General features: G+C 43.4%; 1 protein-coding gene across 2 annotated transcripts; it reads right to left on the bottom strand.

The window, feature by feature from the left end:
- Positions 1–208: 208 nt before the first annotated feature.
- On the bottom strand, positions 209–26206 carry LOC140565971 (bridge-like lipid transfer protein family member 2). 2 transcript variants are annotated; one of them, XM_072692246.1, is made up of 40 exons: positions 25860–26206; positions 25318–25458; positions 25002–25128; positions 23444–23493; positions 23181–23322; positions 22972–23090; positions 22726–22783; positions 22368–22560; positions 21640–21763; positions 20179–20303; positions 19999–20066; positions 19770–19906; positions 19519–19637; positions 18997–19190; positions 18416–18686; positions 18105–18310; positions 16920–17970; positions 16523–16714; positions 16232–16434; positions 15957–16075; positions 15600–15823; positions 14329–14519; positions 14109–14208; positions 13793–13992; positions 12633–12930; positions 12350–12507; positions 10847–11053; positions 10628–10727; positions 9812–9994; positions 9572–9693; positions 9253–9408; positions 8724–8845; positions 7580–7760; positions 7230–7316; positions 6231–6341; positions 5547–5682; positions 5040–5161; positions 4737–4838; positions 4496–4630; positions 209–1608 (listed from the first exon to the last, which is right to left on the bottom strand). In XM_072692246.1, exons 2-40 carry the CDS (start codon positions 25383–25385, stop codon positions 1423–1425), a joined length of 6687 nt encoding a protein of 2228 aa, XP_072548347.1. In that variant the 5' UTR covers positions 25386–25458; positions 25860–26206; the 3' UTR covers positions 209–1422. The 2 variants fall into 2 exon arrangements, with proteins under 2 accessions (XP_072548347.1, XP_072548348.1); XM_072692247.1 differs by having other exon boundaries at positions 26107–26203.
- Positions 26207–26632: the final 426 nt, after the last annotated feature.

Here is a 26632-nt window from a genome sequence, read left to right as displayed (position 1 = left end):
TTAGAGACTTGGTTCCTCTCACTCTGATGAAGTTTTTCCGTGCCACTGTCGTCATTGGTTTGCTCACTTGGGGATGGGCCCTGGATCTCTTTAAAGCTGAGGTGTGACGACTGTTGCTAAAAGTCACATATTATGATAGAAAAATGTTCATACCATCCTCAAAATGTGGTCAACGTGGGATCAATGCCATTAAATAAGCACTACAGCAGAGGTTTATTGGGGCTTTAATTTTAATGCTGACAAATTAATTACAAACCATGGTGACGTCCTTCAGGATACTGAAAAAGTCCCCACAGAGCTGATGCTCAGAAATGACAGGAAAAATACAACACTTCTTTTAGGCTGAAATAAATCTCTGACATTTTTCTTCTCAGAAGCTGAAAAAAACCCCCCAAAAAATCAGTCGCATCCAACATCGTAATTGAAATGAAAGGATACAAAAACACCAGAAAACAAAACGACTTCAAAAGTGCCACAGTGTTAAAAATAGCATTATTGAGAGTGCTCCAAAATTTACAAACAGTAAAGCTCCCCACAAATAGCAACATCATAACACAACCACCATACCAGACAGATATGTGATCCGCTTTGCTTCTAGGTATTGCACAAATATGTTGTTAATACAGTAAATCTGAGGTTGACAAACGTGAAATTACATACCTGTGACTTGTTTGGAATTATAGTTAAATCTTAAGCTTGAAAGAAGCAAATTTATTAAGGGCTTTTTCAGTCAGGGTGCTTATTCAGTGGTAAAGGCATTGGGGTAAGTAAATGGACACAGGTCTCTGTGTATTTGGAATACTGCATACAAAGTATACCTGTGGTGCGAAACCCATTGTTGATCCCTTGTGGTTTTCCAGGCAAGGTGCATAAAATTTTGCCTGAAAGACCTTCCCTTTAGAGTCTCCTGAGCCCGCAGGAGATACGTCAGCAGTCATCAAAACCGAATCGTCATTTCCGTGGTGCAGATACGGAGAGGCTGATAATTAACTTGTGAAATGAATAAAAACGCACCTTGAAATGTTTCTCATGATAGACGAGGACTAAACGTAGTGCACTGAACTACCACACCGAACGCCACATGAAACACTTTAGGTACTATAAGAGTGCATGACTACGTAAATGCTGATTCCTAAGTGTGCGGCCCTCTTCGTAGACAGTAGTGCGATTCTCAAACCTTCCTTAACGGGAACATCTCCCCAGGATTGGTCTCATCTGTCCATAGCCAGCGTGGACGTCTGAAGGCACCTCTGGTGAAGAGGAAAGCATTCCCTCATGCTTTGTGTCTGCATGATGCTCTGCCTGGCTCTCCTTCATGGTCCACCACCTCCCTAGACCAAAAACTAAAGGAACCTGGCACAAGCAGCAGGACTCTGGTGAGCGTCTCTAGTCTCTTTACATACTGGACACAGCAGAGGAGGCTCACTTGCGTCGGCTGAAGATGCTCTTCTTGCTAGAGCTCTTGTCGGTGGAGCTGAGGCCGATCAGCAGCCGGGCTTTTTCGTCCTCCTCCTGCTGCTGCACGCTGCTGTCCGCCTTCCCTTCGGCCACTTTCCCCCGAGACTCGGAGACCGCGGCCGGCTTCAGACGCAGCTTCTCTTTTATCATCTGTCCGGCAGGGTTAGGAGAAAAAGATACGAGGAGAAGTCTTTAGCGCAGCTGATTCATAGATTTTCATGTATTCATAGATAATACATAATAGCAAGTCTGATGCTGATGCATGCTGCTTGCGGCAAAAATAACAGGTTGAGGAAACCTGACTGAACCAAGATGTTAACGAGAGCTTCAGAGAGTTCCTATAAAGTCCCTTTAATGCATAAACATCCAGCCAGTCTGACCTTCAAACGTCTCACCCTCTTTTTTTGTCACTGACGTTGTTCCACAGATGAGTTTCTCACTCTTATTATTTCTAACAAATATTCAACCAAGACTGATGGTTCATCCTCTTCACAGACGTGCTGCCATTTTGCCTTTTCATGACTCATGTTTGAGTGCCCTCAGATTCCCAAAAGCAGTCATCACACGTTTGTGTCACCAGAGAAGGTCACAAATGCTCCACATGTTAATCACAGAGCAGCCCAAGTGTTTACATGCCCGAGCCTGCCTCAAGTAGTACGACTAATATCAGCCTGAATCGCTTGTTTCAAGCTAAGCTTAGCTGGAGTAGGACCTTGGTTATCCTAGGAGAATCGAACTACGTTCTTCACATGATCATAGCTTAGTCAGACTATCAGTCTTAGACTAGGATCCCTCCACTGGTGTGTATGTAAATGTAGTAAATGAGGACATACGCCACACTGACACTGTATTAGGCACTTTTCACACTCTATCCGATATATTTCCAGTAACTTTCCATGGGAACTTTACCTCAGGAAGTTTGGAAACATCCCAAAATGTAAACTTTCCATGGTCATTTTGGGAATTTATGGAAACTAATTGGAATTAATAGGAAATATGTGATGATTTTAAGGAACTATATCATTCCGTACTGTTTTTGTTTTGTCAAGAACAGACATGAAGGTATACCAATAAAAAGAATTTACCGCTCCCCCTGCATTCACTGTTCATTCCTCCATCACATGTACAGCATATGTGCAGATGATTTCTAGAAACCTGACACTCACCACTACTGAAAGCACACATTTGGACCAAAGCACTACCTAAAGTCAGGTAGGTTTTAATGAGGAAATCCTACCTGATTTTTAATTATAGTAATAGCGCTAAAACATTTAAGCTATTATTATTTAATTAAAATGAATTGTTAACATTAAATCAAATAAAAGGTATTTTCCCCACAAGTTAGTGGTAAGCGTCAGGTTTCTAGAAATCATCTGGACATATGCTGTACATGTGATGCAGAAATTAACAGTGAATGCAGGGCGTGTGGTCTTAATAGCCCTTCAGTGTGTAATAAGGAGCAGCTTTGCTAATGAGCAGTTTGGTATCATATCATAATCATATCAAATTATTTTAGCCGAGATTATTCTTCAGTATATTTTTAACAACTATATATAGTTACCTTTAGCTTTGAATATTCCCATGGTAAATTTTGCAACCCTTCTTGTAACGTTCAGACTTCGAGTCGTGCACTCTTGCAGCCTTGTATTGTACTGACATCTGCCGGACAACTTTAAACAGGATGGGACCATAAATGGCCAAATACACCTTTGTTTCTGAACACTATTTTATTCCATTAACATATTTTCCATGTAAAAACTTTTGTTTGCCACTCCAATCATATATATAACTACTCAACTTACTACTGAATATACTGGCTGTTGATCACTTTATAGTGTGTAATGTCCCAATAATTGTTCTAGTTCTTGTGCAGGTAGATCGCCTAATTAGCAGCTAAGTGCAGATGACAAATAAACAGATAAAACACTGCCCAAAATCCACTGATCAAATCTATCTCAGCGTAGCGATGGAGTTGATTCACATCCCTGCTACAGCCAGCCTGCTACAAAACTGATACTGCACTAAACACGTAGCAGGAACCAGGTCAGTGCTCTCCTTGTTCTAATCAAGTTTACCTGTCCAGGCTGGGTACCACTGTTGACATGCTGCGTCATAATAGGTTGAGTGAGTTTCATAACACAAAATTGTTTGGGTTAAATTCTTGAAGGCTACATTCCGGTTTTTTGAATATTATTATTTTACCATGTTGTTTATTGCACCTGTGCTACTTGCTTAGGATTTGGGATTGTAGTAATGATTTGTTGTTACTTGAAGATTTTCAATTTTCTTCAATGTTCAATTTTTCTTTTTAGTGCCATCAAAACTGGTATCAAAAATCCTAGAATTTTAGTAGCATTAGTACGGACTACCAAATTTCTGGCATTGGGACATCCCTAGTGCCCATCACTCACTAAAAACAAAAACTGCTAGGTCTGCAACAAGATGGCTGGTTAGACAAGTGAACAGATGAACAATCCAGCGAAAGAACGAACTGAAAGACAACCGAGAGACAGACAACTGAGCTAGCTTTTGGTTATGGTGGTTAGGTTTACTTCAGTTCACTTTCTCTCTTTACATTTTTCTGACTGAACAAAGCGAATCAGTGGTAACACGTTTTTTTTTTATAGGGGCAGGAGAAACCTTAATGAGCTTAATGACTGGTGAGGGAATTGCTTACTCAAGCAGTTCCCAAGATCAGGACCTCCTACTCTACACTGAAAAGGAGGAATATGGTGTAATGTGTAGTGTTGATCTATATTGTTTGCCCCCAGGATCTTAGGGAGATTACCCTATTAATACTCAGAATTAGGATTTTTTTAAGGGTAACAGACATTTATGTTCCCTGGGACTTTAAAATCCAGCTTGCTTTCAGCTTTGTGTGACTTTATTCTTTGGTCATTTTAATCAATGCGTTGTGTTAGAAATGTTAAGTACAACTACAATTAAGGTGGATTTTTTACAAATATAAAATTATACAAATATCCATTTGTGTTTTATGGCCAGGGTCTGGCCGTCCTGACAGTGTTATGTTCAGTACCTGGGCAACCAGAGCTTTTCGGCTGTCCCTTTTCACAGCCATGGCAAAGTCCAGCCAGGTCCAAGTGTTGTTATGGTATTCCAAACAGGGCAGCACCAGGTTCAGATCCTTCCAGTCTACACTGCTCTTCTCACCCTGCACAATCACAAAACAGACACAAATAACAGCACAGCTTTCAGATGACCACCGTCTAATGTTTTATGAAGAGGTGAACTTTAAGGGACTTTAGTCCTCCACCCACCTTGTAGCTGACACAGAGGGGAACCTGAGGGATTTTGATGTAGATGAAAGAGTTGTTCATCGCGGCTCTCTCTTTCATCTTGTCAATGTCATCGACAGGGTGCTGAGCGAAAATGATAAAACACAGTCTTGTTGGGCGAGTTATCACATCTTTTGGCACCAAAATAATGCCATTTCTACACTGCAAATGCTTGGTGCCGAGTCTCGTCAGTGGTGCTCAGGAGCCATGTTTGTTTAGCAGCCAGGTGCAAGTAACGCAAATCAGCAACTACTTACTGAAGCGTGTGACAAAATGTGACAGTACCTCAGGTGGCTTACGGAAGGATCTCCTAACCCCTGCTGTGCGATTTATCCCCTGCGTGACCCCTTTGCTGGGGCCCAGCCCCGCGATGGAGTCTTCCGACAGCTGCCTTGGCTTTGCAACACCTGATTCCAGAAAGAGGAGAAGAGATTTGGAGAGACATTCTATAGTGCACGCTAGCGGGGTGACCCTGAATCACGACCAGGCCCAGTCAATGTCAGTCGAGGGCTGAGCTTTTAATAGCAAGGCCAGGGCCATCGGTGTGACATAACACATAGCAATTAGAAATCCAATATCCCCAGAGCACAGAGCAATAGCTGTCAGATAGAAAAGAGAAAAGAAGGAAAAAAAAAAAAAAAAAAGAGAGAGAGGGAAAAAGTCCAGCTAGTATTGACCTGTGAGCAGAGTGGTTTGGATGTCAGGATGCTCAGGACTACTCGGGGAAGAGAAACGACTAGTGAACTTCAGTCTATTCATCTTATAATTAAAGGTCAGTATATAAAATCAAACCTGTAGTGACCAGTCGAAACTTGTCTTCCTCGTCCCCAACTTCCTCTTCCTCTACGTTTCTCCCAGGGAAGAAAAAACCCATCATTCGCTTGAAGAACTGGTACATGAGCTGGATGGTAAGTGGCACCACATTGACCTAGTTGTGAAAATACAGATAACACAATGCAAACCACTGAAACCATTTAGGGCTGCACAATATAGTCATAATACAATTATAATATAGATGCATATTATAGAGAACATTGCTATTCTGATTATAGCAATCATGCCACAATGCTACTTTCTTTTTTGATCTTATTATAAGCTTTAAAGTGAGATATTTAATTGAAGCACTAAGATGAGTATCTATTAGTAGACCATCATGCCAAAACTGTTAAAACACTTCTAGCTAACATCTCGTCACATAATGTGGCTAGAATTATTACAGGATACGGCTGAATTCCCTTCCCATTTCAGATCCAGTATTTTCTGCAGATATCATTGATACCCATATATTAGCTGTACTTGCTACATAGCATATACGCACACCGGTGTGTACAGTTTCATCAAAGAGCCCACTGAAAAAAAACATTAAAGGTCCATGATTGGCCTGGATGCTTAAGGCACTCAAACGATTGTAATTTTCTTGCTAAATCAGTACCGCCAATGTATTGTGCAGTCCTAGTGCAAAGCTATCCAAATTACCTCAAAATGTTCCTTGACAGAAATTCCTCCCACAGGTGGACGGACTTTGCTGAAGATGCGAAGGGCAAGCTGGCGCCCTGATTGGCAAGGGCTCTGGGGACGCAACACCACCTACAGCATGAAACAGCAACACAGGACCATCATGTACTTCAGCTTTAGAGCACTCCTCTACTGTACAGCCAACATAAAGCTGATTATGTTCAAAACACAACACACACCAACAGCTTCATGAAATAAACAAAATACCAAACCAAGAAGCAAAAGATACAGGTGGTGGCCAAACCCAATGGTGAAGATGAATAAACAAGAAATTCCCAAATAAATAAATAAATAAATATAAACGAAAAAGTCAGTCCTTCTAGGTTTTCTTGGTTAGACAGTGGATGTTAAAATAAGTTTTGTGATCACCACTGCATGGCTGAAATGGGCAGGATGACGTCAACTGGCAAGCATACTAAATTACCAGCACCATACGTACCCTCACATGCTGCGCAAGAGAATTCAAGCAAAAGAGTGGTAAGTCTAAGAAAACAGCACCAGACTCTGGACCAACAATAATGACTTGAAGTTCACACATTCACAAGTTTTAGGAGTTTTGGTGGAGAACCATATTAAGAAACTACAAACGCTTACTAAAAACTCTAAAATCCTGGATCCTCAAATACTGTAACTTTAATAACACTGTAAAATTAGGTCTAAGACAGTTTAGGCACCAAAACCAAGATTTGAAGAGAGAGGTTTCTGAACTAGTTCAGTGGTCTCCAAACCGCCTCCTGGTGAGCTATCTTCTGACAGATTTTAACTCCAGCCAATATCCATCACACCCTATTCAGCCAATCAATGACTTCTAATGGCAGTTAGGGTGATAGAGTGGATTAAGGTTGGATCCAATATCTGTGAGAGGGTAGCTCTGAGAGTAGGGTTGGAGACCACTAGTCTATGTCTCTTCAAGATGAACACTGTAAACCGGATCTAAATGAATGATCATTCTGGCAGTACCTTGTAAGCAGCGTTAGGTAGCAGATTATTCATTGTGAACCAGCCAAGTTCCAGGAGATGTTCTGCCGTGTCATCAGACTTGTTCAGCTGTGGAAAAACATTGATTTAGAAATCTGTGAAACCAAACTAATGGGGCTTCACCTCATACTGCAGGCAACCTCTTAGTTAAGAGGTCCAACCCAGGCAGAAGTCAAGCCTGTTCACAGTCTTGGAGGGACTTTTTAAAATATAGACACAACACTGACACAGCAATAATGTTATTGGTCCAAGACCATGCTGAATGTGAAAAAGCAACCTTTTCTCTTAGGACTGAGCAGCAGCTGCCCTCTATTTTACCCTCTGAGGCCCACCTTGCTGTACATGAACCTCTGCAGCTCTAGTTCGGCAATGCCCAGCTGGCCGTCCTCCTCCGTGAGGCACCAACGCGCCTGAGCGAAGTAGATCTCGGTGCGGCGAACCACACTCACATCTTCTGGAGGTTTCCGCAGCTCCATCTTATTGGCCCGCTGCAACTGGAAGTCCTTAAAACACCTGGAAAAGATTCAGATCAGTTTAGGGATACAGATTTATTATTAAACTTGTTTTAAAAAACGTAACTTCGTATTAGGCACCTCTGCGTCCCTTGAATTCTCAGCCCTTTCACAGATGTCACCTTGCTCCTACCTTCTTTCCTTCTACATTCCCACCTGCCTCTACGCTTAACCCATTTCTGGCAGTCAAGTCCACAACCATGTTATCCACCTGTGAGTCATCTTCTGCCCCTGCACTGACAGACTCCCAGGGTTTTGTTTCTATCTTTCTATTCAGACTCACTCTGGTCTATTCCCCCTCATCAGCGGTCTTTCCAAACTGCCACAAGGTCTTTTCCCTGTTGTCAGCTGCACTAGCACTTATTAGCAGTTATTAGCTAACAAGGTATCAAGTGAAATAACAGAGAAAGGTGACAAGACCCTGCACCTAACAAATGGGGTTACATATAGGGTCCAGCCCATTCCCTTTCCCCATATTCTAATCACTCACTACATCGCAAGCTCTTTACAGGGGACACCAGGCAAGCATATTCCTTCAGTACTGTTAATTAAGCCTGACTACCTCCAGAAGGCTCAACAGTGAAGTCTGGCATCCCAGACCCACTTATTGTGGACCAAGCAAATCCTAAAAACATAAAAAAAAAAAAACAGTTGTTGGTACTCAACCCAAGCAGAATTCCTCCTCCAGAACTCAATGATGCTGATAATCCACAAGTACTGTAGATTCTAGGGGTCAACCGATTATTGGCCATGGGGTTTGAAAGATTGAGAGAAGCAGTTTACAGCAAAGTAAAAAGATAAAGTCTGATTCATTGAATATTATGTACAACTAATGTTTGTTTTTGTACAGAACTTATGTTTCTATGCATTTTCAAACTATAAACGTCATGGTTAAAAGATTTAATACATTGGTTACCGGCGCTGAGCCAAAAAAAACATGTGAATCGACCCCTAATAGATTCACCTGATGAGTATGTTGAGTTCTTCACTTTTCATCTGCAAATCTGTCTTCTCCTGGTTGAGCTGGTTCTGCAGGCGCAGATTTATGTCAGACAGTTCGTCTCCTCTCATTTCCTCTGGTTGGGACTGAGGGGGCCAAGCAAACAAGAGTGAGTTCAGTTCTCCCATTTCTCCAATAGGAGTATCATAATAATAATAATAATAATAACAACAATGTTTACAATGATCATAACAAAATATACTGCATAAAATGAGGCATGTATGATGCATGTATAACTTCCACAGGGAACACATACACACTGTTAAAGTGCCCCAAAGAGGGGAACATAATTCCTCCACTCTGTTGTAAGACAGTCATAAACAACTACAGAAAGGGTTGGGCTGCAGTTTTTGTTGCTAAGGCCAATAAAAAAAAAAACAGGGAGACTGGCTGTTAAAATTTGTTTTTAATAAATACATAATGTCAATTACTTTGCCTCTGTTCAGCTATCGCCTCATGATCGCCTGAACAGCATGCTGTTTCTGACACTGACCCTTATGTTGGAGTAGATCTGCTTCTCCAGGCGGCGAATCTGAGCGACATGCTGGCGCACGGCTTCCTGCAGATGGAGAATGCTGCTGCGCTGTTCCTCTGGGTTACTGGAGATTTCCAGCTGGAACCGCACCCGCTGCTTTTTCTCACTGTGCTCCTGTGAGGCACAGTGCAGATTATATATTAGCTATTCTTTTTAACCTCTCCTTCAGAGTGAACTTTCAGATTACCTGGAGAGATATATATATATATATATATATATATATATATATATATATATATATATATATATATATATATATATATAAAGAATCTCTGACCTTGCGTCTTGGTTCCACGTGGAGCAGGAGGTTGTTGACTATGTCCAGGATCATGGCATACTGCACAGGGTTAGTGGAGATTTCCAGTTCATTATGAATCAGAGTGAAGGTGTCCACTGCGCCTGGAATACATATCAGGAAAAGATGCATGATACAGACACCACATTCAAAAACAAAATACAGGAGATACATGTTTTATTTATTTTTATTTTTAAAATGGTACGTTAAGACAACACCTACCAGCCTGCTTCTTAAGCAGATCCTCTTTCTCGTGGCGGTCGCGTACTTCTGGAGGCTTGATCTGTGTAGCCAGCTCTGGGTCGATGTCGTGGCTGTAGCCGATGTAATACATGCGGCAGCTGCAGCGTGAGATGATGCGCTGGACTTGTTGCGTCTCCTGCACCTGGGATGGCTGGTTCCAGTCTAACATGAGAGAAGAATCCCAATCTCACCTTCCCAACAGCTACAGCAAGGCGTAACGGATTCATCAAATTCATCAATCATCATCATGATGATGTATTATGCATTCTGCATCACAAAATTCATTCAGGTTTAGAAGATTAAAGATTCCCCATGTGGGGGAGCTTTCTGAACACAAACAGCAGGTGCGCACCAAAGAAAAGAAACCACAGAGAAATCAGTGGACTTTCATGAATGTATGCGTGTTTCTCTTTGATGGGAGTTAATTTAGAAGATAACTGGACAGACAGAATGGGGAGTATTGCTGGTAGCCAAAGCTGCTTTTGACAGCTATGAATCTTGAGGACATACTCTTGCACTGTGTGGAAGAAATGGGAATTTGGGCGAGGACCCAAAAAAAAATAGAAGCACTTAATGCAGAGCTTAATGCAGAAAGACAGTCGGAGCACCAACACAGCACATTTTAAGAGCCCTTGTAAAGAAACAAGCTTGTGACCCTGCCTGCGGGTTAGGCACATGCCTTTATTGCCTATGTCAAACTGCCTTTTAGTGTTAAAGAAGATGAGCCCACAAGCCACAGGCTCTGACTGACCCAAAACAACCTACACAGGCACTGCAGGGCTTGTTTCACTGTACCTGTGGTGGTGCTGACCATGCCGCCAACAGCCTGTCCGCTCTCCATCAGCTCCTGCACGGAGTCCAGGTTACGCTGCCTGTGCTCCTCAATGTTCTTTACCTGTGTGTTCACAAACAGGAAAGCTACTTTTAAACGAAACATCTTTAGTGTTAAGAGTAAAGTATCTTTTTTTTTTTCTTCTTCAAACAGTTCAGTGTGACTTAATTGGCTAGACACACCTCTAGCCAGAGCTGCCCATCCTCTTGTTCGGAAGGGTTGGGTTCCATGGTTGCAAAATACTGCATGCAGTCCAGCGAGCAGGTCCATGTGGTCTTCTGCTTGAGGGTGTCGTTGTACCAGGCTGGATGGTGCTCACACTGCAGCAGCTGGGCCTTTGCGGCAGACACCAGCACACACCCGGCCGTCTCAGTGCCCCGCAGCATCATCTAGACATAAACAAGTTCAGACGGAAATGCACTTAGAACTGAACGCAGTTTGGGAGTGGGAGTGGAGGCCCGGCTTCATGCAAGGGAAGTGTGTGGATGGATAATATAACCAGCTTATACTGTTTGGGTACCAACATTATATGTACCTGTAGGTTGAATAATGTGCATGGTTTCCTCATACACATTTGAGATTTGTATTTTTGTCAGTTCATTATATAAATTTTTTTTTTATCTTTTATATTAATTATTCATTAATTATTCTTAAATTACATCTCTACATGTGAGGCAGGCATTTCATCAAGCAAAGCTGAGTTAGCTGAATTTTGAATTAGCTGACTATGAATGGCATAAAGTCACCCAACAGCAATGTGAAAGACTAGTGGAGAGCCTGCCAAGACATGAAAGCTGTGACTGGCAGTCAAGGTTATTTCACCATAATGATTTCTGCATGCTCTCAAAGTTGAAGTATTAGTGCTGTGCTTAATAATATGCTGTTTAAATTTGAATAATAACTTCTTCGCCTTATAATTATTATAATAATTTATTTGGATTATTTGAGCAGTTGTTTTTTTATTGAAATGTAGGGGAAATGTTGTCCATGGTTTATGAAATACAATACAAAAGTTAATTTCCCTTAAACACACTGCCTATAGATCCTATGATCATGTAGAGTGGTCTCGTATTTTATTCCCAGAGCTGTATATAAATTGTATAAAATTTTTCTCCCATTTTCTCCCCAATTTGGACCGCCAATTACCCGACCCGTATGTACTCTCCCCACCCCTATTGCACACGATTCCCCACGACATCAGTGAGGGCAGACCAACACGCCCCCTCCGGCACCTGCAGTCAAGCCGCTCATTTTTCTTGCCGGGTAATCAACGTGCCTAGATGGGAGCACCTGGGCTCTGACGCCCAATGACGGTCACCACCGCAGCAAAGTGATGTGGGTGGAAAGTGCCATCTACCCACACTGGAGAGAGCAAGGCCAATTGTTCTCTCTCGGGGCCTCGGCTGCAGATGGCTAGCAGCATGACCGGGGTTCGAACCAGCAATCCTCTGACCATTCAGGCCCTATATTCATTTTTTCTTTACTGAATGTTAAACATACTATAACATAATTATCTACGGACAGTTATCTTCCCCTTAGACTGGCTCACCGAATGTGAAATATGAGTCATTATGGATACTAATTTCATTCTTGCCCAGAACTAGTATGCTTGGAATCTTTTTACACTGTATCCACAAAAGAAAATGTTTTATGAGGACGAATACAACAGCAAAATCAAACAATACCTGACAGTTGACAAGCTCTATGCACCAGTTGCGGTTATAAACATCATCCGTCTGGCAGGCAGCGATGCCACACAGCTGGTCACACACTCCTGAATCCTCTTCAGAAAACACCACGAACTTATCTGTCTCCTCGATCAGCTTCTGCAGCATGGATGTGCCTGAATCACAAAGTGGTAAAGATAAGTGATAAAAAGGGGACGTCTTCAGAGTTATTATATGTGTAGCAAGTCATACTATTCCCCACGAGTTATAAAGCCTTAAAAGACAGCCATGCAGACGGCACCTTCGTTCTGGCTCTTCTCCGGGCGGCTGACAGTAGGGATGACAGGAGTGGAAGGAGGGGCACTGGAGGAATAAGTAGACATGGTGCGCTTTAGCTTTTTGGCCTGCAGCTGTGTGTCGATCCTCAGACCCTTCAGGGCTTCTGTTGAGAGGTTCCTCTTCAGCACAGCTGCCTTCTTGTAACCGTCATACAGGCCAAAAGCTATGTTCCTGTTGGTGGTGGTCCAGGAAGCACGGAGGTCCACTAAACACAGTTTATGAGTGTAGGAGGAGTTGGCCTCATCTTTTGAAGTGACCTCCTGTTATAAATGAGAGCAGTGACCATTTGTTAGTGCTACAGGCCTAGTTGACATCATCAAGATTAAGGACACAAGAAATGTACTAATCAGAATGTTCAGGTCTTTCATTAAAAACCAGGACCATAAGTCCTTTAGTCACATTGCTGCTTTGACAGTTAATTACGTGTGTAATTAAGGTTCATTGGGCCTCATTGACCTTCACTAAAACTGACGAACACTGTGGGAACAGAGTTATTTATTAGTAAAACATTAGCATTTGTAGAACGTAGGATGTATGTATGTTTCAAGCTGTAAATGTGTTGCTCACTTAGGGGAACCTGGTATAGCAAGACATTAGATGGATTATGTTGTCTAAAGGCTGAGTTATAGCCTCATAGCAGATTGTCGTGCTGAACTCCAACCTCCTACCAGGAGTTTTGAGCCATTTGACCCTCTGTGGTCTCTCACAGACAGATCATTCAAATGCCTGTAAAGCTGCACCCACTCTGTAGTGGAGTGGGTGCAGCTGAAGTTACAAAAAAAATGGAGGTGCATTTCCACACGCAGTGACAGCACACACAACCAACACCGCGATGGAGTCATTTTTGGCACGTGCATCCGGTTGAAATTCAAGTTACATCCGGTTGAATTAATTGTAAGTCATGTGTAAACATATCTTAAAACTTATGGGAAGATGCTGGGATGATTGAGGGCTTCGAAATGCCTAATCCTCCAGCAATCCCCTGCTGGACTGTTGCAGCATCCAAGGAACCAAGCAGGGACAGCACATGTACAGGTATGGAAATAGCATGGGACATGGGATCCGTGGGACTCCCTTCTCAAAGCTGGCTCTGGTCATCGGGACATGTGTATGTGGTCTTACCTCCTCGATTCGGTTGCTTTGTCTCTGGTAGCTGAGCGAGGACAGGCTAAGCAGGTGGGTCTTTTTCACTTGTGCGTTGATCTGGTGGTCAGCTGTCTCGTCTGAGGTAGAGGACATCAGGTGGACAGTGACCAGAGACAGCTCGCTCACCATCTGAGTCACATTCCACTCCGAGATCAACCTCCTCATCACTGTACCAGCTGCAGTCGTACATGCACACACACACACACACAGTCACTGACACAATGCAGTCACAGAAAGATAGGTATTAGGCATTAAGAATATGTGCATGTGTGTGGTGCATGTTCCCTCATACCTTGTGGAATAAGCCTCTGTGATCCTCTGGTGAAAATGTGGCCTTTACTGCACTCCAGCTGAATGCCCCTCTGCTGAGCAAAGGACGCCCAATAATGAACCTGTGAAAAGCAGATATGACACCAATATAACCACTGAACCACAAACTGGGGTAGATTGTAAAAATGATAAAGATGATCGCAGATTGTAAACCAATTTTCTAAACATGGTTCTAGTGTGACCTGCAGCTGGGGAAACGCTGCTGTGTATGACATCTGTTTGTAGTGCTGGCCGAGCTTCTTGCGGAACGGCCGGAGGCTGTGGAAGAGTTTGCCTCTGCAGATGGGCCGTGACACGCTGGTCCAGGTGGCCCAGAAGTTCTGCATCCAGCGCAGCGTGCTGCTGTACAGGAGGATTCGGGGCTGGCAAGGTCCTGAGAGAAAATACACATGTGCATTACATAAAGTCAATGAGAACAAAAAACTAGGGGTGTAAAGAATATTGTATATATACACTGTATTGATTCCCAAACACACAGTACTGATTTTTAAGAATAGATAAACATGCAAAGACTGGTGTCTGACAGTAGTTTATTTAGTGCTGTGTTTAAACTCTAACCGCTGTCTTCAGATCCTGCTGTACTGATTGCATAATTGCAGTATATCATTGTGCTTAAAGTACTGCAATACTTTGAATGATTAACCCAGTATCGTGATACGTATCGTATTGCCAGATTCTTGCCAATAGACAGTCCTAGAGAAGACCCCAACCCACTAAACAGTTCTAAATCCCAGTGTTTACAACTGACGGAGCACAAGCTTCACAGTTTAGCAGGCTTAATACATGCCTGTCTATGCATCTTACTACCAAATTTTGGTGGAAATGTTTGGGTGCATGAACCCTCACTTGATATAAGGATTCTTGACCAATTTAAAGGTTCTACACACTTCCACAACACTATATTAAACATTTCATGTGGAACCAACAATGGTTTTCCTATCGCATAACCCATAAGAACCCATTTGGGAAGATATGCAGACTCTGGAGTGGTGGTGCACTTTTCTACTGTGCAGCAACACCTGCTCAAATATGACCTTCATGGAAGAGTCTTCAGTTAAAAACTATTTCTGCATCCTCACCTCAAAATTCAGAGTGAAATGTTTTCAGAGGAACCTATATAATAGAGCCTAGAACATAGTATTTCTTGCTCCTGGGCTCCCTACAGTGAGGATTACAGGATTTTACACATATTATGTTACATATTGCAGTTAGCAGTGTGCTGAGATTGGAACAGCAACAACAGAGATACTACTCCCCCCATTTAAGGTCAGTGTAGCATCAACAATGATTTTTAAAGTTGTTATTTGAAGATAAAAATGCTACATAATGTTGCTTTAAAAGACATCTGAGGAATTACTTCTATGGTATTACCCTAGGAACCATCTGAAGCACCTTTATTTTTAAGAGTGTAGGTATAGAAGAAAATCTTGTGAATCTTCAGCCATGCTCTAACCTGCATCAGAGTTCTGGTTAAGGTCCATGGTGATGGAGAGGTTGAGGTTCTCAGAACGGAAGGCCCTGTAGGAGTCATGTGGCTGTCCTGAAGTCACGTCGGCCATGTTCTCCGCACAGCAGAGCATGACTGCGTGGTGGTCGTGTGGGTTACCATGGCAAAGCCACTGGAGGTCCAGCGTCATACACAGATTGGGAAGGTGCAGGAAACAGATATCATCATACCTGAAAAAAATAAAAAGACAGAGTAGGCCACTGTCATAAGAATGCAGCTTATACACATCAGGTGGGATTCATATTTCACAAAAAGAAATCTGATTAAAAAAAACAACAAAAAACAAAAGGGGGGCTCACGTACTTAGAGGCTGTCCTAACATTGACATCCATGTCACCCTTAAAGACAAACTGTCCAGGGTTCCAGTCAAAGTTGAGTTTGTTCCACTCCCAGTGCATGTTTTCTGTAGTGTTATATGGGTCCTGAAAAGATTCATGCACAGGCACATAAATCAGCCGGTTGACATTATCCAAAATACTCAACATTTAAAATATACTCCCTCCTGGCTTGTACTGAGCTCTAGCCCAGTCACGTTCTTAACAGCTACTGAATCAGAGTTTAAACAGAAGAGTGAGTACCTCAGTAGCCAGCTGGTGCAGGTTGGCCTGGTCAATGTTCATGTGCCAGCGTCCATGTAGGAGCAGCCTGCTCTTATCCCACCAGGTCAGAAGGGGGGAGGGGTCAGCAGTGGGCTTAGTCAGTAAATCGACCACCTGGCCAATGAGAGTCCAAGCAGGGTCCCAGCACGGCCCCCACACAATAGTGTAGAGGAATATGTTTGCTACATAGAAAACAAATAGGCTGTAAGCAGTGTTCAGAGAATCTTGAGTTACATTAGAAAAAGAAAAGAACGCAGTCAGTGCACTCACAGCTGAGGTCGTAGTAGAATTTGAGGGGGGGCACATTGCGGTGCACGGTCACTTCACCCCACGGCTGGCCAAGCTGAACCACCTCCTTGCGTCGTCCACGCAGCTGCCCATCCTGCTCGGTCCCTATGAGTCGTCCTGACAGCTCCCAGTCCCGAATTTCAAACAGGTAACGGGGGTAATCGCGGATCCTCACTATGGGCACGAGAAAAGAAAAAAATATTATTATAATATAAGGGAATAAATGATGAGGAGGATTTATAATATTAGGTCATTCTCATCACAACAGTGAGTGGCCTATGGTGCCCAATAATAACTGTGTGACCTAGATGATGTAATCACATGTCAAAATGGAGTCAGAACAGACTTTGGGCGTGATATTGCTATGCAATTCACTTACCTAGAAAGGCAGCCACCTTGAATCTGACTGCGCGGCACCACTGAACCAGCAGGGGCAGGCCATCCCTGGGGAAAGGGCTAATGCCATCAACCTCACGGAGCACCTGGCGGACTCGCTCTGGCCCATGCAGGGACTGGTCGGCTAATACAACTAGCTCCAGCTGGTTCAGGGTCCAAGTCAGCAGTGACTTGCGCATGGGCGTATTAGCGTAAAGACGGCGGGAGCGCTGGATGTAGATCTCGATGTGCTTGCGCTCCAGCGAGGCGTATAGCTCCTCTATCTTGCGCGCCGGCAGCAGTTCGCCATGCTGCTTGCGCAGCTCAGCCACCTTGCGGTCGAGAAGCTGAAGCCGCTTAGCGCTCTCCTTGCTCTCGTCCTTCATTAGCTCATAGTTGTCCCGCAGCTTGATCTCAAAGACGTCGTCCAGGAAGACGAAAGAGAACTGGCCCACACGGAACAGCAAATCTGGAGGAAGGCGCTCGGGTTTGGCCGGCTGTGCCACGCCACGGTGGAGACTCTTCAGCCACTTCTGCACGCTGATGGCCTTGTCGAAGGTGCTGGAGAAGTTGTACTGGTAAGGGAATTCCACGGCCAGACTGGGAAAGGAAAAGAGCCAGGCACGGTTGAGAGGTGTGGTGAGAAATGGAAAGCGAGCCCGATGTTCCTGCAGCTCATTTGGTGACTCATCTAGCATGTGAAGCTCCGGGTCGGAGAATGTGAAGATGTCATTGCCATCGAAGCTGAACACCAGGCGAGGCGCCTTGACGTGAGTGGTTCCACTTCGCTTGGAGACGGACAGATTTTCTGCACGGATGACAATGAAGTTCTGTTCGGCTACATATGCAGTGAGCTTGGTGTTGGCTAGATCAACACACACGCTGGGGCTTCCTACAGGAGAAAGAGCTGTAGAGTCTGAGGGCACTTCCTTCTGCTTCACATTCAGTACTACAGACAGTGTGCTCCAACAGCTCTGGCTCTCTTGCACATGCTGATAGAGGAACATGTGATCAGACGGCGTCCACTGCAGCGCTAAGGCATCTTTGCTTTGTACCTGTGGCCATTGAGGACAAAGTAAAGGGGACAAGTAGTTAGACAAGTTAGTTAAATCTTGTCTAAATAGTTTCTGGTACAGAATAAAAAAACGAGAAGACTGATGATGTCTGTGCGAGTGAGGCGGTGAGGTACCTCCAGGGTGCGGCTGTTGTTCTGGTAGGACACAGAGATGCTGCTGAGGCTGAGGACCGGGCTGCAGGCCTGATCTGCAGGGCAGCATGGCTCCATGCTCTCGGTAAGCGATTTCAGTACAACCAAAGACACTCCCTGAACAGAGACGTGTGAGCTTTCAGCTGAGCCATTAGCTCCCACTGTGTCGACCCGCAGCGCCACAGCTCCTACACCATGATCATTATACAGTCAGAGGCACAGAAATACAATTCAAATTGTATTCAAAGATTCAAATTAAGCTCTAAAAGATTATGGCTTTTGCTGATACCCACCTGCCACATTTGAGAGTGTGAACACATTAGTGTCTTGCAGGCTGAGCTCAAGTTTAAAGACTGCAGGCAGCGGGGCTGACGACTCTTGGGCAGTAGAAGGCCCAGGAGTGATGGAGTTCTGAGCTTGACCCAGTTTAAAAAGAGAAAGTAAGCGGGAGAGACACAGAGTGCAGGTCTCGGATACCTCCACCTGCAGGCCCTGCAGTCTGGACTCTGCACATACGCTCGCAGCAGAAGTGGAGTCTATACCCTGGGGCTTAGCGTAGCTGCCCTATCAATTCAGTGGTAGACAAAAGAGAAGTTACAACTTGCATGTTACAATAAGGAACAATAGTTATGGCACATAATAAAATTTTACAACTACAGCGTTGCCATTTTCATTTGATTTTGTTCAAAATCATTTTAATCTAAAGGAATATGTGGCTTAAGTTAACAGTAAAGTAATGGCTTAGGACCAAGACACATCAAGCTGATGAAGGTCTGCGGGTGCTCTCATCTAGCAGGAATAGTTGTCAAGAATAAATGGAAATGTACTAAAGAGATGCTAAATATGCAAGTATGCATATATGTGTGTGCTTTACCTGTAGTGTAAAAGAGTCCAGGATAAGGGCCTCCCCCCACACATGCTTGCCGGGTGGATGAGGAGCCTGCTGGATGTGGGAGCCTTGGCCCACCCTCCACCAAAAGTGGTCCAGGGACAGTGAAACTCGCTGGCTCATATTCAGATTTGGCATATTCTCTTCTTCTATACTGGAATCCACCAAGTGCTGCAATTCTGTGGGAAACAGTACCTCTCACTGTTAAAGGGGTTAAGAGTGTTCATAAAGTGTAAACAAGTTCAGAGCAGGAGTAATCTCATACAACAGCAAACAGAAAACCAGATGCTGGAGAACATGCTCTCATACACAGCCTTTGGTTAATATGTGACACACAGCAAAGCTAGTCTTTGTTTTAAAAGGGTCTTATCTAATTGTGCTGGGCTTGGTCTGTTTGGAAATGGGTCACTACACATGATGCACAAGCCTAGTTGTTAACAGTATTCCAAAGCAAGCTTTGCCAAACAACCCAGCACACGGCAAGGCTTTGTGTGTCCATGCATTTACCTGCACTGGTGGAGATGAAACCTAGAGCAAAGGGAGGAGTGTCTCCCAGCTGAACGGACACATTAACATTGGACACAGAAGAGCTGATCCTGACTGGAACATCCAGAAGAGGAAAACCTCTGCAAGAAAAGACAACACTTATGTAAATTGGCAAACTGGCAAACTCTACACATTTCTATATATAAAAACCCTCCCCTTAACAACACTTGGTGAACAAGGCCCAATATTTTATAGGAGAAATGACTGTATACTTTTTTCTGTGCGTGGCCTTTCTGTGAGTGAGCTGCTCCCAGGAGAAAAGGTCCAGCCAGTGGGAGAACTCTTGCTGCCGGTAGTGGACAATACAGGTGTTGATGGTGACCGAGCCACAGATATCCGCCGAGGTCACCTTTAACGCAGAGATAACCATACCTAAGTCCTCATGAACAAAGCAGTGTTCCAAGTGCAGATCTAACTGGCATTCAGTGTGGTACTGCTCACCTGCAGCAGGGTTTTAAGTGTGTTGAGACATATAATCCTCTGCCTGCTCTGTGAGAGAAGAAGCCCGTCTAGAAAAATAGAAAATAGAAAACAGACAGAAGCAGAGGGAAGATCAAAAAGAGGTGGAGACACACCAACATGTCAAACAGATGCATGTGTGTCTCACTGATCACTGCTCACCCTCCAGCTGTAGCTCCAGGCTGCTGTGTGGTAAGCTGAACTCGGGACTGAAGGCTTTCAGAGGAAGCTGCTCCTGATCGCGGTCATAACCAGCCTTCAGAGTCTTCAAGGTCCAGTTTAGATGCCTTCAAAAGTAAAAAAGTTCTAGGCTGTTGAGACTCATCACAGATATTATTACATTTGGAAACTTCATATTATGAACCATATGTACAAAGCATGAATCCAATTAGTCATTATATAGTACTCAAAATGTTGTTACAATACTTTAGATATATATTCATATTGAATTGCACTATATTGCAGGGTATTATATTATTATGTATCAAACTGAAAGTAGAAGCATAAACAAATCAATTAATTTCAATGTATATCAATGTGTAGTTTTGCTGATACTGATTTGATACTGATTTCTGAAGTATTCAGAAAATTATGCTGCCTTATGTTAAAGTAATAGTTTGGCAAAACATTGAATTAACATAATTTATCATCGATCGGCCAAGACATCGGCTCTTTAGTTAAGAACAGGAGATGCTAGGTTAACACTGCGAAATAACACTAGACTTAGACTCAAACATCTCTCAACCCACTCTCAACATACCTACATCTTCATTTGCACCACGCAGACAAACTGAAGTGGTGTAACACATGATGCGAAATATAAACAATTCTCTGTATAGCTAAATAACTGGGCTTTGTTCTTTAACTAAATTATTTTTACCAACTTTGACAGATTTTTGAAGCAAATAAATGAAGACGTATTATTGCGATCCAAGCCCAGGTGTCCGAATGCAACGTGTGCCCGTTAGTAATCCTCTCCTGCTGTAAACTAAAGAAGCAGAGGTCAGATATAAAACATGTCCTGGCTGATCAATTGAATCTGGTGTCAGTGATACCTTTAAGGATCCAAGGACACTAAGGCTATGTTCACACAGCAGGTTAATGTGGCCCGAATTTGAGCTTTTCCATCATATGTAACTCAGATGTGTGGCAGTGTGAACAACAACAAAAAAAACAAAACAAAACAAAACAAAACGGAAAACCAACATGAAATTTGACATTTTCAATTCAGATCCGGGACACTTTTATATGAGGTATTAAAATTCCACACATGTCCGAAACACGGCAATGTGTCTTGGTCCTAGAACGCATTCTAGGTGACAAGCCTAGCTGTGAGACACTAGAACTCCTTGATAGCTCCTGTCATGCTGGCAAAGATGATACCGAAACGACATGTGAAGCATTGCTCTTTTGGGCATGCATGTTAGTTTAGGAGCGTGATGAACATTGAATATAGGTCACATTGGAAAAACAGTGTAAACAGCCAAAAAATAAATAAACTGGTGATTTGGTGAGAAACGGAGAATTAGATCACTTTACCTGCTGTGAGAAATGTAGCTTTTTGGGGTTTGGTGAGTGTTTTTGTCATTTGTCATTTTTCGTAATCTGAGTCAGTCGACTTACCGCTTCTGGCTGTGCATGGAGAGGGTAATGTTAGTGTTCTCAAACTCCACATTGACCTTCTGTGGTATCACTCGGTGAAGCTTCTCCACAGCTTCCAAGCGGATATACTGATCATCTGCATGATCTGGAAGATACAAAAAAATACAAGGGTGACAAAATCAGGATTTCTGACCAAATCAGCAATTCAGCTTGCGATCATTCATAAGCCAAAACTACTACCCAGATGGAAAGATATTAAATTAAATAAAGGCCAATGAAATAATTGTGTTTTGCTTCCCCAATAAGATATCACATTTCAAAGCAAAGAGTGCAATTTGTTTTAAATATAATAGAAAATTTAGAAACTGCCACAACTAGTGGTTGGTGTGGCGCAACAGATAACACCACTACTGGCCAATGTGTGAGACAAGGGTTCGTTCCTGGTCTGGATCACTATGCTGCGCTACACCAATAAGAGTCCTTGGGCAAGACTCCTAACACTGCATTGGCCCACCTCTGTGATACGAGTAACCTTGTACGTCGCTCTGGATAAGAGTGTCAGCTAAATGCCGTAAATGTAATGTAAATGTAATGCCAGATTGAAGATGTTCTCATTGCAGCACATTTGGCATTCCATCACATATTTACAGCAGAAATGGTCTGATTCTAGTTTGTAGGTGGCTGCTCTTTCTGTCCCAAGAACATGACTGACTTAACTCCAAGTGTAGCTCCCTGCTATGGGCTCTCACCTGTGGTCGTAGTGGTGGGGTCTGAAGGAGAGGTTGCTTTCGGAAGCAGAAGCTGTGAGTGAAACAGCCCCTCGTGCAGCTCCGCCAGCAGGGTCCTCACACTCAGAGCCAGCTGTCCTGGGCGAAGGTCAGGTATACTCACATCCCCGCTCACAGCCAAGCCCAGAGACACCTCTGCTAGGCATGTGTCCTGCTAATCAGGGGATAGACAAATGGAAAAGACCTTTAAATGGCTGAAGATGTTTCAAAGGGCATATTCAGTTAAGGAAGCACTGGCTGTAATTAAACTACCCTTCAGATCAAGACTAGGCTTAATCTGTGGCAAGGAAACATAAACTTAGATAACTTGCATACATACCAGTTTGCTTTTTAGAACTTTACTGCTGAGCTGTCCCACTGAAAAGTCCCATGCCAACCTGAAAAGACAGGGCGACATCTAAGTATAGCCGAATTATCAGCCATGTTACAAAACAGGCTGTTCAGTGGCTACAGTAATTTTAACTGATACATTGGTTATGTATTTAGAAAAGTGAAGATTTGTAGTGTGGGCTTGCAGTTTAAGATGTAAAAATCCATCAAATAAGGCACATTTTCCAGTCGTCACCTCTTGCTTTGGTGATCGAGCAGTAGAGTGATGCCCGTGCTGGTCATGTGCCAAAGGGACTCAGGGAGCAGCAGGTTAAGCACCATCACGTTTATGTAGTCGATATGGAGGGATAACAGCTAAAGATAAGAAAAAATGTTTATTTCCTGAGAGTCATGCCAACATTTCAAAAGAAGACTAAAAATGCTAAAAGGTGATCAGGAGCTTACCTGAGAGAGAAAGTGCAGTGTGGGGGAGCTGAGTGCCGGCTTGCGCTTATTCCCTCCATGGTTCCGCAACACCTCTGGCCTGAGGGGCTCCTGTAGATCGATCCGTACCCGAGTCTCGCCCACACATAACGCCAAGTACCTCCTGAAACAGATATATGGTTGTCTATAATAAGACATCTTTGAGACAAGCTTGCAGTCTGAACATGTATTATGCTTCAAGAAGGTTTGTGAATCCACTCATGTCCTCTGCTTTTGATACTTACGGCAAGTCCTGGTTAACTAATTTGCTTGAAATCCATATTCGGTCTATTTCCTACAAGGCAAAGAGAGTTTTTATAAAGCAATGCAAAGTTGCTGCACAGAGCAAAGCAGTAAAAACTATAAACTGAAGGTCGAAGGTCTAATTTTTACCAGTCAATCTTTAGAAACAGGCCCAGGTGAAAGGGGTTAAAACATAACATGGATGTTTTATTAGATGTGTGTATCTCAGACTATGCAATTTGTGCAGTGCCACATATGCCTTGGTATACTGCTTTAGATGGGCTTAAACAGTGGCGTAACAGATCATGAATAATATGTATGGGTCGCCTCTCACGGTTCGGGATACACATGAACTGCGGATTAATTGCCAAAGTTTAACCTGCTGTTACTTTTTACAGTATTAAGTCCCTTAGTCTCAACGCAGACAGAAAGAGCAGCTGTCTGTCACATGGACGAAGCACAAAGATGGTTTCGCTTGCTCTGGTTTTGTTCTTTGATCCATTACCACCACTAATCTAATCATTTGTGACTCTTACCTTATCTGGTCATAACATGAATCTGAGTCTCACTGCATTTCCTCCACATGTCATATTACTGACATCTTTTTTAATGATTTGCTTCACAGGCAATGTTAAAGCATACTAAACAGTTCTACAGAGAGCATCCTGAGCAGCTGCTTCACGGTCTTGCTTGGAAATGGCAATATCTCTGACCGCAAACCCATCCAGCGGATGGTAAAGACAACTGTGGGCTCTCTCTCCCCTCCATCTTGGACAGTTACACCACAAACTGCAAGCGCAAAGCCACCAGCACTGTCAACAACCACACCCATCCCTTACACAGGCCTTTTCTACAGTTACCGGAAGATCTGGGCCTGTGTACACTGCCAGACTATGCAACATAGGCCATCAGACTCTTTAACATTCTGGGACTGGACTGACCATCCACCACCCACTTACATATAGCTCAGTCTGACACACCCCCACTTCTGCTTGCTCACTTTCTTAGGCAGTGTTTGCTGCTAAATACTGCTGCTGTTTTAAAAGAAGCACTGTATTCTTCTACCTCAGTAACTGCTGTAGCTGCCAGTGAAATACCTTATATGTCATAGCATACTACATATTTCTACACCTTTGTCCTTACCACTCATATTGAGTTCATGCGGTCCTTTGTATTCATTGCACTGTAAGTTTGCAGTCTGTGTTTACCAGGGTGCCGCAGAACGTAATTTGGCTTCACTGTGTACTTCTAAAAGGTTGAAACAACAATAAAGTCATTAACACTTGACCCTCTGAGCCTTATCATTTCCTTGTGTCCAGAGCTATGAATTTGGGACAGACATTTCCAACTGCTCCCTGCAGCTTTACAGCAAATGAAGTGACAGGAAATCAGTACTGTAGCTGCTCAGGATGCTCTCCACAGTCTCTCTGTAAACCTCCCTAGAATGCTTCAACATCGCTTGTAATGGAAGGAGGGGTTCGGAAAGCACTCTGACTGTACGTGGTCGAGGTGTATGACCCGTATGAGTGCTGGGACTTTCCCAAAAGTGTCACATCTCACCAGTGTATGTTGAGGCAGGAACTGGACACTAATTCCTCGCAGTGAAAAGAGGCCCACCGATTTGATCTTCAGTTCTGCGTTCAGGACGCTGTGGAAGAACCTCACAGCCAACCTGCAGCCAAGCCATCTGGCGGCAGAGAAAAGGACAGGGTCAGTTATTCCAGTCCTTTCACAGATACCAGACATCCACTTTTTTATTTATGACTTATGGTCATGAGACTCATGTAAAAGAGAGGAGGTGTGTCCGGATTGAGCTGTGTACATTATGTAAGCAGAAGTGTTTGACACATTGATACATATCAGGTATGCTACTTACCTGAGAATGAAGACACACACAAGCCCTAAAGCCAGAAACACCAGGGCTGCTATCAGCAGGGCAGACATTGTGCTGCACAGTTCAGATCCAGTCGTCCACCATGGCTCTCCGGAGCATCAGTGATGTTAGCTAGCTAGCTACCTGTGAAACAAACGAGAAACTACACTATCAGCAGCTAGCTACGTGTTTACTCTCCAGTCTGCCAGGTTAGCTAGACCATGAAATAAGGTGTGGCTGGACTAAAAGGAACCAGAGCAAGAGTTCAGTATCAACAGGCCGTCAGGACAAGTAGCTATGCTAGCTAGTTAGCTCTAGCTGCTAAACCACAGGTAAAGTTAACGGTAGCGAAAGCGCAGATTTGCACGGTTAGCTCGCTAACCCTGTATTTACCTATAGTGTATATACTAGCACTAGCTAGTACTAGCTAGCTAGCTAACCGCAGAGACCCTTTCTTCAGTTAATTATGGAAGCTTAGCGACATTAACTGGATAAAACAACCACTAGCTAGTTAGATAGTTAGCTACAGGCTCTTCTAACTTTACCAGGTCGGTTCCAAAGTAAGAGAAGCAGATGGTGCCCAGCGGCCAGCCTGTCCCAGTCAAGCAGCGGGCTAGGCTATAGATAGCTAGCTAGCTAGTTAGGCTAACCCGGCTAGCGCCGTTTTGACAGGTTCCTGCTCCTTAGCGCCGCTGGACCGAGGTCGAAAAAAGTGCCATTTTAACCCGTTTAAACTGTTTATTTTAATCCACATGCATCTACAAGTCCGTTTAATCCACTCTGTCGCCTCACATGAAGAAGGTGGCCATGGTGCTTCAGGAGGAAACCGTAAACTGCCTTGGCTAGGTGGCACTCCACTCACAGTAGCGTGCAGGGCTTCGGTAGGGTGTAGCGCTATTTTTTTTTTTTTTTTAACCCTAAAGTGACCAAGTTCTGTGTCAAAAAAAAAAAAACAGTCTCCTGAAGTTAAACACATAAAAAGTGCAATTTTATATAAATTATGGCATTTATAACAGATTAATGTGGCAAAATGTGTTGGTTTAGCACCAACCAATGAAATAATGTGAGCTGTAGCTACAGGTTCACTCATACAGTCCCTTCTGGAGAAATGACCCACCTGCTAACACTGGTATTCACATGCTCTCATAAAACTACTTATATATTATATAATCATTTTTTATTTATTATCATGTTATTATGATCATAATCATCATACAACACCACTTTAAAATATCCTCATGCCATTCCCAGGGCTGTTTCCATGCTTCCATGTTTTCATGCTTTCCATGCATGTTTTGTATGCATGGATGAACAAGTA

This window comes from Salminus brasiliensis, chromosome 11 (assembly GCF_030463535.1).
Source record: "Salminus brasiliensis chromosome 11, fSalBra1.hap2, whole genome shotgun sequence".
NCBI classification, from domain to species: domain Eukaryota; kingdom Metazoa; phylum Chordata; class Actinopteri; order Characiformes; family Bryconidae; genus Salminus; species Salminus brasiliensis.
Note: the sequence above shows the minus strand (reverse complement) of the source record. Positions and strands in the feature narration are given on the sequence as shown.